Source organism: Dasypus novemcinctus, chromosome 1 (genome assembly GCF_030445035.2).
Source record: "Dasypus novemcinctus isolate mDasNov1 chromosome 1, mDasNov1.1.hap2, whole genome shotgun sequence".
Classification (NCBI taxonomy): domain Eukaryota; kingdom Metazoa; phylum Chordata; class Mammalia; order Cingulata; family Dasypodidae; genus Dasypus; species Dasypus novemcinctus.
In genome coordinates this window covers 124699244-124712280 of record NC_080673.1, presented here as the reverse complement: position 1 = coordinate 124712280, position 13037 = coordinate 124699244, and the positions used below count along the sequence as shown (strand labels likewise).

At 33.5% G+C, this 13037-nt stretch overlaps 1 protein-coding gene across 1 annotated transcript in view; it reads right to left on the bottom strand.

The window, feature by feature from the left end:
* Positions 1 to 13037, bottom strand: part of ANTXR2 (ANTXR cell adhesion molecule 2) — a 141185-nt gene that overhangs the window by 102124 nt on the left and 26024 nt on the right. The window contains exons 8-10 of the mRNA XM_004470820.4: positions 4623 to 4683; positions 2671 to 2769; positions 1823 to 1892 (exon numbers count right to left, since the gene is read on the bottom strand). Of these exons, the coding sequence (XP_004470877.1) occupies positions 1823 to 1892; positions 2671 to 2769; positions 4623 to 4683 (230 nt within the window). The remainder of the gene's footprint in view (positions 1 to 1822; positions 1893 to 2670; positions 2770 to 4622; positions 4684 to 13037) is intronic.

The window sequence follows — 13037 nt, the reverse complement described above, 5'->3', positions numbered from 1 at the left end:
AAAAAATAAAGGCCTCAAAGGACATTATCATTAAAGTAAAATGACATCCTACACAAAGAGAGAAAATATTTGGGAACCACATATCTGATAAAGGTTTAATAGATAGATAGATAGATAGATAGATAGATAGATAGATAGATAGATAGAGAAATCCATAAACTTAACAAAAAGATTTTTTAATTTAAAAAAATGTGCAAAAGACTTGAATATATAACTCTTCAAAGAAGATATACAAATGGCCAGAAAGTACATGAAAAGATGTTCAACATCATTAGGCTTCAGGGAAATGCAAATGAAAACCACAGAGATACCATTTCACACTGATTAGAACAGCTGCTACGAAAAAAACAAAATAGTCACTTCTACTCTCCAGTTCTTCAGGATTTCCCTGGACAACTAACAAAATAATGATGGTAGACCAGTCCCATTCCAAAAGCAAGGAGTATCTTCCACTGCAAGCAAAACAATTCCATTCCTCTGCCCCATAATATCTAAGTCCCTTCTCAGGCTGAAGAGGTCAGAGTGGACATTATCCCAAATCTCTCAAGATTGTGGAATGAACAAAAATAAGGGGGAAACACGACTGCTGATTAAAGGAAATTTATTGTTATTGCAGTTGTTATCTTGTGTTAACTGAGTAACTTGTAACATTGCTATTTTTAATAAAGCTTTAATTTAAAAAAAAACAGAAAATAAGTGTTGGAGAGGATGTGAAAATTGAAATACTCATTACATTGCTGGTGACAATGCAAAATGGCCCAGCTGCTGTGGAAGACAGATTGGCTATTTTTCATAAAGCTAAGTAAAGAATTCCCATATATCTACCAATCCCATTACTGAGTATATACCCCAAAGAATTGAAAGCAGGGACTCCATTATTTGCAAACTAATGTTCATGGCAGCATTATTAACAATTGCCAAAAGAGGGAAGCACCCCAAGTGTCCATCAGCAAATGAATGGATAAATAAAATGTGATATATACTTACAATGGAATATTATTCAGGAGTAAAAAGGAATGAAATTCTGACATATGCAACAACATGCATGAACCTTGAAGACATCATGTTGAATGAAATAAGTCAGACACAAAAGGACAAATATTTTATGAACTCACTGATTTGAAACAATTAGAAGAAGCAAACTCATAGAGTCAGAATCTAGAATAAAGGTTACCAGAGGACAGGGTGGGGATAGGGAATGGGAAGTTAAGGCTTAAAATATATAGGATTCTTATTTGGAATGATGGAAATGTTTAGGTAATGGATGGTGATGATGGCAGTACAACATTGTGAACCCAATTAACAGCACTGATTATTTATCTGAATATGATTAAAAGGGAAAATGTTAGATTGTATATATGGTAAAAGAATAAAAATGGGGGAAAAATCCATGGAACTACATTATACAAACAGGGAGCTCTAATTTCAACCTTGGACTTTAATTAATATTACAATTATAAAAATGTGTTATCATCAATTGTAACAAATGTTCCACACCATGCAAGGTGTTGGTGGTGAGATGGTGTATGGGAATCCTATATTTTTTACATGACTGTACTTTAAACTCACAACTTTTCTAATAAAAAAAAACACATCCAGATAAATATTTACAGAGCAATAATTAGACAATATTTAAGAAACAAGATAAAACAGATTTTACCATTAGTATAGTTGAAATACTAACTAGTTTCCCCACAACTACTGCTTTATGCTCATTCAGTACATCAAAAACTGACCAAAAACTGACCAATGCATATTTTTCACCATTTTCTAAAAATGTGTAGCCAAAACATTTAAAAATTGTTTTTAATGAAGTACTTACTCTCCAGCTTTATTCAAGGTAGGTGCAGGACAAAGCATATAATTAAGTTGTACATTTACTGGTATTACACCTAGAGATAAAATAACATTGAATTAATAAAGTACCATTTGTATCTTGCACAATTTCATTAGTGATATGAGTAACATGCTGAAATCAGAGATCAAGTGTAGAAAATAATATTTATTAGCATAAAAAACAAAAATGATTCATCTAACAAAAGCAAAGGAAAGTGAAAATAGAAATTATATACTTAATAGTATTGTTAAATCATAAATTATGATTTTCTGACAAATGAAGGTCATGTACAATTACAAATACTATAAGTTATACTTTTCCCTTCTATTTTATAAGTATCATATTTTTAAGTATAAATGGATATATATTTTTAAAGCAAAATTTATAAATTATGGAGAAAAGAAGAATATCTCAAGGGAAAATGAACTTACTTGAAGAGTTTAATAAAATAGTTGTGTCTACAGTAAATAATATATCTTACAAATGTGGGTGATTAAATTCCTCTCATAGTTTTGATAATATATAAGAAAAATGACCTAGACATAGAAATATTACAAATAGCTACATGGTCAAATGGACAATTCAAGAATGTAAATGATGGAAACACAATTTTGAGGCTACTCAGGACAGCATTTATGTAGCTATGAACAAATATCATCATTCTGTCACTATTAAATAATTACTATTATTGCATTATCATCAGGATTTAATTTCTTTTCTCTTTGACTACAAAATATAATATAGTCGGGTCTAGTTGGCAAAAAGAGAAAAACACTTGATTCTGATATGCTGTGCAGGTATGAAAGCAACATTGAGGTTGTGAGACCACTTACTCATTGTGTGTGTTTCATTGACAGTGTAAGTGCAGAGCACGCTGCCGTTCCGACTGCCCAACATGAATCCTCTTCCCGTCAAAACTACTTGAAATTCCTCTAGAAGAAAAAGGAAGAGTAAACATTTTATTAACTGTTTTCCAAAAAACTGGCAACTTGAAACTAAAGTATTAAGGTTCAGAGAATGAATTTCTTCATACTAATCAGCCAACTAATAACAATGAAGACAGCTCTATTTCCAAATACACTTTGCATTTTCTAGAACTTCTAGGGAAAAGCAGTGAAGATGCCAGTTGCTGCCACAGAGGGATACATTATTTAATTGTTTAAAGAGTGATCAAGGTATTAGAATTGAAGCATAACACTTATTCCCAGCCAGATACCATACAAATGTCCCCAAATTCTATGCATAAGAAAGGTATCAACAGAAAAGAAATCCCATTGCTTTTTTCTTTCTTCAGTTATTGAAATAATCAAATATTTGGGGATTCCTCTATTTTCAGGTATTAATTAGTCATTTTCTTTGCTTCTTAGGGCAGTTCTGGGTAGTTTTTTTTCTTTAAAAGCTCCTCCTCCCAGCAGAGGTCATATATCTTGTACCACTAATAATCTATGCCAGTCATCAAAAGAAGCTATTTAACTTATTGTACCCTATCTATATAAGTAGGAACAGTTACAAAATATTAGAGAGTAAATGATTAGAAAAATATGCTAGAACAGGAGCAAACTGATCAGATATGTTAATAGGATGCTAAATCCTTGATGCTTAGCTACAAGATGGTATATTAACAATTTTAACAGTAAGTCTCAATCCTCTCAACACTACCTGAGTTGAGTAACACACATATTACTATGGAAGAAATATTCTACTATGCTACTCTCTATTAAATGTGTTATGAAAGGAATTTAACTTAAGCTAAGACAGAATGCAGAAAAACTTAAAATGGGATTTAGTCAAAGAGCATGGGCTTAATTTAGCATGGAGCATGTAGAAGATCTAAATGGTCAATTACTAATGGCAAATACTGAACCTATCCCCATCTCAGTTTTCTATCTGTAAACTAGGGATTATAAAACTGTCAAACAAGGTTGTTAGAAGGATTAGGTGATATTATAAATGCAAAGTTATATATACCCAGCATGTGACAGGAGTTTAATAAATATCACCTTAATATTATTTTTACGTATTTTTTCCTTTGTTACTTCCAGAAATATATTAATCTATGATCTTAGATAAAATGATCCTGCTCTCAGATGTTCAAATACACTATTTCTCTTAAACATCTCAATAATCATTAATTAAGAGGCTGGACCATTTCCAGTAGATTGGGAGGTTCTGTGACAAATTAGACAACACATCTCCTTCTTCCATAAAATGCAATATTTTCTTTTTCTAAACAATGACAGATTAAAGTGAACTCCAAATCAGACTTGAAGAAGAAATAATATAGGGAAGAAAAGATCACAACTTAAGTGCTTGTGGTCACGTCTTAGTACCAGCTGATGAAGCCACCTACTTCCTTCCTCTAATATGCCCATAAGTCATTTCCTTATGCACTCTGATATACTTGTGCACATCCTGTCCTTTGGCTAGGTCATGAGAGAACAGGGCTCAAAGTCTACAGGTATGTGAGTATTTGTACAAAAAACTAAAAGGAAGACTTCCTATTTTATTTTACTTCCCATAAGAAAGGTCCCAAATGGGTATTAAATATACAGAAGATTTTAAAAGCCTATCATACAATATGCTCATTATTTAAAATAACACTCCAAACTTAAAAATTTGAATTTAAAATAGAAATATTTCAAGGAATTATTTTAAAATTCTTACAGAAAAAGATGCCAAAAAGTTAATTTTGTTATGCTCTTTCCAGCATGTGTTTCAAATCATACGTTTTAGCAAAGAAAAAATAAAATTTCTTATTTGGCATTTTAAAATTCTGAATACTTACGCCCCACACAGACACTTGATGGCGACAAATGCAGGATTTCAGTGCATGACTGAGCTAATATCTAGAATTGAAAAACAAAAGAGCAAGATTTAAAACAAAGTTGTAAAAACCTAAAGAATATTGAATTCCCACCCGGGGAAGCCCTGTTACATTCTGTAATAGGACAGCAAGAATTCCCTGAGTGCAAGGGCAATATCTAGTGAAGGAAGACAGACCATTATGCTAGGCTCTTTTCATTGATGATTGTACTTATGAACCTTTTCTTGTGAAATTGAAACTTAATCTAGTATTATATACTACCTAAGAGTTACTTCCTGAAAGCCTCCTTGTAGCTCAAATGGGGACTCTTTCTAACCCAAATTCAGCATATACATAAATCTTCCTGCTCCCCCTACACACACACCAGCATGGGACATAACACCCAGGGATGAGCCTCCCTGGAACTGAGGGATTTTTATTACCAAGCCAACTAGCAATGCATTTGGAAAAAGACCTCGACCAAAAGGGGGAAATGGTAAATACAAATGAGTTTGTATAGCTAAGAGATTTCAAAGTGAATTGGGAGGTCATTCCAGAGGTTATGCTTATGCAAGTGTCAGTGAGATCTCATTGACTGCCACAGTAAACAGTGTCTCAACTAGCTGGGCTCCTGAGGGCTCTAGAGATATCCAGAAACTATAAGCAGTGAAGACAGTTCAGGAATTCTGAACCCTGTCAGTGGACCTTACTTTGGAATTTATGCTCCTCAGTGTAACAGAGCTAGACTCAGTTATATGTTCTCTACTCATGACTCTTCTGAACCCATATTTTTTTTGAACCCATATTTAGCACTATACTTGATAAATACACATCCCAGAGACTTAAATCTTTGGTCCATCCATGTGCCAGTTAAACGCTGAATTTCAACAGAATTGTAACACCTTCTCTCCAGTTCATTGGACTGATCCAGGACAACTAACAAGGAGATAATGATGGTCAACACCCATCCCAAGGATCAGAGTGTCTGCAACTACAAGCAAGATAGTTCCATCCATCTGCCCCATGGTATCTAAGCCCTCTGTCTATTAGAAGCAGACTGGGCATCACCATCCCCAAATCCTCAAGATTGGAGAATGAACAATGAACTAAAGTAGACATTATTATTATTGTACTTTAGACTTATTATTCTTCTAGCAATGGAAGAACTCTTATCATTGATTTAAGGCAGTAGCCACCATAGGTTCTGAGGGATGGGAGAGGGAAGAACAGGTGTAGTATGGGGGCCTTTTTAGGACATTGGAGTTGTTCTGCATGACACTGCAGTGATGGATACAGGCCATTGTATATTTTGTCATAACTTACATAATTGTCCTGGACAAAGTGTAAACTATAATGTACACAGTAGCCCATGGTTAGTAGCAATGCTTCATCATTGTAACAAATGTACCACAGTAATGAAGGATGCTGTTAATGTGGGAAAATGTGGGAGGGGGAGAGAGGGGGGCATATGGCAATCCCTTATATTTTTTAAGTAATATTATGTAATCTAAAGCTTCTTTAAAAATAAAAATAATTATTTTTTAAAAATAAATTGTAACATATGAAGTGAATTATAAGGTTACTAATAATCCTAAGGCTCTTCCCTTACCCCTTAAATTCAATAGATTGCCAGAGAAACTCTATTAATGATAACATATACAGCTACCAAGTTCTTAGGAAACTTCTGTTTGTCTTTCAGAATATAGTCAAAGATAGCATAGTGAAGAAATCCTCAATTGATAAAAATATATCCAGAAAAGCACAAGTAAAATGAATATTACATCAAAGTCTGGTATGTTTGGGTACAAAATGATAGGTCAATGTTTTCCTGATAACTATAAAATCAGTAATGACCTTCAGGCAAATAGAAGATAGCAAATCAGAATTTAATAATGCTAATTTAATATGTTACTCTCAAGTTCAATATAATACCAATAAATAAACATTTCTTCACTTAACTGGAGCATTTCTATTCCATTTCCCAGAACTCAATTCCCATGGATGATAATCCTCCTTATGTGCATCAAACATTCTCTTGCAGAACACAGGCTACTTGTGTGAGCAAAATATTATTCTCAAAAAAACCCAGACTCTCTACTCAAGCATCCCCAGAGCACAGGAACAGAATGGCTCTTCTTAGCTTGTTCTGAGAAACTGAAATCCCCATACAAGGCACAAGGCTAAAACTGAAAAACAACAATGATGAAATAAGCTGCTGGAAATGGGCACAACAATCCTGTCTTTATTTTTAGAACTGCTCTGCACTACATTATCAAAGTCAGACAAGTTCCAGATGATTTCTGAACAACATTCCATTCTTGAGGGAAGTTGAAGGCAGATGATGTATGTGGTTTCTAGCACCTTTTGCACATAACAAAAGAGATAGGAAGGACTATTGCAGATATTGATTATGCTTTCCATCTTTTTTTTTTTAAATAAAGGTGGAAACATAAATTTTCTGTCTGTAAAATCAACTGTGTCAAATCATGGAATTCTTTCTGCTCAATATGCATCTCTTAAAAAGGTTCATCATTTGTACTTTTTATATAACAGCCAATGAATCTACTTTTCACAACTGTGATTGAGTCTTTGGTAATTAGGGAACAAATCTAGTCAGATTTTATGTCTGAGAAATTTCAGGTGGGTTCTATTTAAACTCAGAGATGATTAAAGAGATTCTATAGGCATTCACAAACCTTTCTGCCCCCAAACACCTGCTCTTGGTCTGCTACTTTGTCTATTAGAAACAATGCTTACTCCTGTGTACACAAAATTGTACACCATAGTTAAAGTCAGTTTTAAGGCTCAAAACAGGGGTATAAAAGAGGATATGGGATTTTCCTTTTGGAGTAATGAAAACATTCTAAAATTGACTGAGGTGATGACAGTATAACTCAGTGATGAAAACGAGAGCCACTGAGTGTACAATTTGACTGGATTGTACAAAGAACGGGGCTGTATAACACAGGGACTCCAGTGGTGGATGGTGGACTATGGCTGACAGGACAAACAGGAGAACATATTCTCATGAACAGTAACAAATATATAACACTAATACAAGGTGGACTGGGGAAAAAACACACCAAATGCAAGATATGGACTATAGTTAGTAGTAGTAATTTGATGATGTTCTTTCATCACTATTAACAAATGTTTCACAACAATGCCAGGCATTGGTGGTGGAGTGATGTATAGAGCAAAAAGGTTCCAAATAACAAAAAGGGCAGTGTAGTTGTAGCTTTGACCAATCTGATACGAAGTGGAAGAAAGTGGAGCACAAAACAAAAAGTCAAAGGGAAAAAAAGACCCTCCAGAAAAATCAGTTTTGTCTGCAAACGGTTCTGAAGGACTTTATTTTAAAACAGATCCTATTCATTAAAGAGACTGCATCTTTCAGATTGCCATCACATCACTACCTAATTTAACCACACATCTATCAGCATTACTGAAAAACGTTTCAAGCGCCAACGTAAAATAAGAAAAGTTTAAACATTGCATATATTGAAAGAAGAAATCTTTTTTTCCAAATGCCTTAGAAGAAGCTTAACCAAGAAAATACAAAGAGATTTTCTAAAGGCCATGACAAAGACCATAAGACCATATATCCTGTACTGACCTCTGTGAATGTGTGAAATTTTGTTTATTTTTCTTTCACCAGTATTGACCATAACTAAATCAGATCTCAATATTCAAGGCAAATGTGCATGTTGACTTCCTCTTTTAATTTGATGAGAAGAATGAAAACATTTTTCAATTGTTCTAAATAAATGATAGTTCCAGTAGTAGGACTCAGTTAACACAGTCATTGAAAGGCAAGCAGTTCAGGCCACAAATCATAAAATTGGCATTGCCATCTGATGCAATCCAGTTAAATTCCCACTGAACAATACAGGCCTTTTCTAAATTTTACTTTGTTTTTATCTCTTTGGGTCTTAGATTATATTACATTATTAGAGTGTACAACTTTCCTTCTCTGTGAGAAGGCAAACTGGTTGGGGACAGAAACAGGATCATATTATACTGTACGGCCTTTCAGTGCCTGGCAAATTGTTTTGTACATGCAGAACAACCGATAAATGCTTAGGGAATAAAGACTGAATGCCTGAATTAATGAGAATATTTTAAAATGTCTATCTAATTAGCAAATCAACACTTAGATTGGGACTCAGATAAGTCAGAATAAGTTAATTTATGTGAAAAAGCATCTAACCCTTCAGTTAATTATGAATGTTGGAAATCCGGAAACCCACAATTTGAAGCAAAGTTTCCAAATCATTCACACATGAAAAATAATCAGAAAAAGACAAGGGAAGGAGGAGAAGAAGTCTAAGCATTTCTAGAAAAGCAAAATTTTTTCTAAACTTGGCTCTTCCACTTAGAACCTACCACATTCTTAGATTTCAAAAGTAACAAATAGACTCAAAATAATTTAATGTTTGTATGCAAACAAAAAAATAGGTCAAATATCAATTAATTGAATAGGCTCATTTTATTCCATTTACATCATTAATTTTTTATCAAAATAATTTACAATCCATTCTCACCATGTAAGTGCAAAAGTTCAAGTGTTCAAGATATCTAAATGCACCTATTACTTTTAAACTGTCATCACTAAAACATAATTGCCAGAGAGGACAAATGTATTACACACACTAATTTTCACCAAATTAAATGAGTTATTGATTGAACATTGGATCAGGTGTACCATCTACAATAATTGATGCATTATCTTTCATACTCTGTACTTCCATTATTTGTACAACAGAGGAACTTCTAAGGATGTTCCTTCAAATACATATTGCCATCTGTCTTCATTATATCTCATTGGAAACAAAATGGTTTCCACTAAAGATCAGTCTTAGTTAACATCAGAGGAAGCTAATAAAACCATAGAGCAAATTTAAAAACAAGCCAAATACTATTAATAAAACCAGGGCACTTTAAGGAATACACACTCTGGATATAAGCTGCTTCATTTGAGATTTTGGTATCCATTTATGCATCTAAAAAATTGGCAAAGAACTTGATGCCCACCATAAAAAAGTATAATACCGAAGCATCCATTTACTCAAAAAGTAATATTAAGAAATAGTGATAAATGAAAAATAATAAGTACATTATCTAATGTTAAATTCTCAAACATTAATATGGCTGACAAAAGGTCAAACTTTCTAAATTAAATACAAAAATCAGTAGTCAAAAATTCAAAAGAATTACTAACAGAATTTATCAGAATTTCCTCAGTTAATTCTCACAAATCTTATGAATAAATACTATTTTTTAAGCCTGTTTATTAGATGAGGAAACTGGATCTTAGAGAAACTTTAAAAATTGCCCTTGAATAATCAGTTCTTAAGTATAAAGCTGACCTCCCCAGTCTGACTGAGACAGAATCTTGTTCTTCTCACTTCTACCACCTTCCAGGTATGTTATAGACAGTCTTACCATTACAAAACCTGGCAATAACAAATGTGAAACTCATCTGCCTGTTTTATAGGGATTCCTTTTATACTGTCAAAACAATCTAAAAACTGGCTTATTTCTTATATTTGAAAGTATGTCACTAACCTCTTATTTTTCTCTTATTTATTGAAGCTCTTATAGGTTTGTTTTAAAATTCCAAATACCATTGTCTTAGAATAAATTTAAATTGTAGATTATCCTTTGAATGTGTAATTTATAGGATTCCCAAGAGCTCAGGGCCCTCTCTTTTTATTTGTTTATTTCTCAATTGTCCTACTTTATCACTGCTTTCTATCTCAGATTTGTTTTGTACAGAAAAAGCACTTGTGTTTTGTACATCATCATCTGGAGTCTAAAAGACTGGAGCAGCCAGACTAGAACAACAAGCTACCAGAGGTCCTTGTTTGGGAGAACAGAACACACTGAAAAAATGAGAAAAAAGCTGTTTAGAAAACTTGAATTAGTTATTTGATCTTAGAACATTTGTCTTTTCCTAAAAGTAATGATGAGAATGGTATTTTGGTTTTGTAGTTCTACAACTCTAGAACGATCCTGAGTCCTGGGAACAGAAGAGCATTCAGAGCCAGGAGGCAAAAGAAATTTTCTTTATTTTTTCTTGAAGCAGAACAGAATTTGGGGAAATCATTATCTTGCTTGGTCACTAGATACACATTAATTCCTGCTTATAAATACAATCATTATGCAGGTTTGTCCTACTTCCCAGAATATTCTATCCTCTACTTCCATCAGCCTACTCAGTATCTCAATGTAGCTACTCTCATTTCATGAGCATACTCATACTAATATGTGAATAATTGATGACCCGTCAAATGACCTACATAGACTTAGAGCCTCCAGAAGAGTCTGTTAAACCATGAAAATCCGTACACATAGAACTTCAGTAAGTATAATAATGTAAAGCAGTAAATGCAATCAGCATGAAGGAAAATGTTTTCTAAGATGGGGCCACACAACATTAGAAAATCAGTTCTATGTGTTTCCGTGACCTGATCCCTTATTCTTCTTTTTTCCTTTTCCAGTTTCTTTCCTTCCTTTACTTGTGAACCACTTGACTTCTAAAACCTTTTTAATCTCCAGGGGCTCCCAAAGAGCACAAGGAGGATGGAATACAAAGGTGTGACCTTCCAGGAGGAAGGGGTCTAGGCAAAATAGCTCTTGCTATACACCAGACCATTTGTAAGACTTGTGCTTACAAATCAGTGAAAATCTACAATACAAAAAATTAAAATATATAGAGTTCTAAATTCAAGTACTTTGTGTGAAAATGCTAAATATTCCGGCACACTGTCCCAAACTGTGAACAAAATGACTAATGAGCAATTAACATATTTAATCTCAACAGCAGTTATTGTCCTTTCTCATAATCGAAACTTTCTGTCCTATTTAAAATGTATTTTTCCTGACCTTTAAAATACATAGTAAAAAGCCTGCCACGTACTAACATAAGAAATTCAAAATCCAAATGTTTTCCCTCTTCTGAGTTGCTGGAGATAAAACTGCTGGTGAAACAATAGCATTCACCCCCTTTTAAATTATAATACTTTCTGTTGCTTCTAATTGGTTGTATAAAATTATTTGTTTAATTCTGATCATCAGAATACCATCAAGAGTTCTGTAGACACTGCAAACTCTATTTTGTGGAATTTCCCTATTTGGCAAGGAAGGGGGAATGGAATAAGAGAAGGTTGTTTTTGCCTCCCTCTATGTTAGTTTTTGGTTAGCAGAAAGCCCGGATGCAGTCTCAGAAGCCAGCTGTGACAGAACTGCCTGATGGCCTCCTTTGAGAATACAGATGTTTGGCAGGAGATGAAAGCGGATCCCATTGTGCTGTCCCTTCTCTGCAGCTCAACTTGAATAAAGTATCAGAATGATATTTTGCCCTGCATATTCCAAACATGTTCCAAATTAATTTGTATTGAGTATTCATCCAGTACATACAGGATTTCATTGTATGCCAAATTTCCATACTAGGTAACAAGTGGCAGACAGGCTCTCTGGAACAAGTATTAGCAAGGTTTAGAGAGGTTTGAGAACCACTAATAACTCAAAGACACAACTATTCCAAGAGCCCATTGTTTACAAAGAGGTTTCTTATCTTGTTTATCTAGAAGCTTACAATTAGGTCTTCACAGTTACTGAATAAGGATCAAGTAAAATGAAGGTATTTTTAAGGAACCAACTACTGCAGGAATAACCAGATAGTACCTGAAGGTTTGAGTTTTGTGAGAACCCTGATTTGATGTCTTCTTTCTTAGAGATGTTAAACTACACATGGAGCCATATTTTGATTGAGATATTATAAATCTCTGAACATATATACATAAAGGTAACATCCCATAAGAACAAATAATGAGCATGCAAGAAGCAGTAGAAGCCATAGTTATGACCTGAAAATGAATAAAATGGATAAAACTGTGGACTTTTTCTTCTGTCATTTAAGATGAAATGGGATTAATTAGTGAAAGGTTGTATTTGGGTTATGTCCAAGACAAAATTTGGCATGGAATAAATTCAGATAAGTAGATGAACACAAAATATTATTTAGGATCTATGGTGTGTTTAAGTTTATGTTGAATTTGGGAGAAATATCTAGGAGCTGTGTTTTATGACTTGAAGATCAAGCATCCACTTAAAAAATTTTTCCTACAAATGATATAAGCCAAGACAAATTTAAAAGTTCAGATATTCTACAATTTCCAAATAAAATGGGAAGACTACTATTTGGAAAATGTGATAGAACCCATTCCAGAAGAAACTAAATAAATATATTTTAAGAATACTATATATTCAAAATCCAGTCTAATAGAAAAAAGTGTATAGCATAATAGATTATAAATAGCATATGGTCAATTAATGTTTATTGAAATTAAAATATAGAGTCTAATCAAGGGTTACTTGAATTAGTCAAATCAC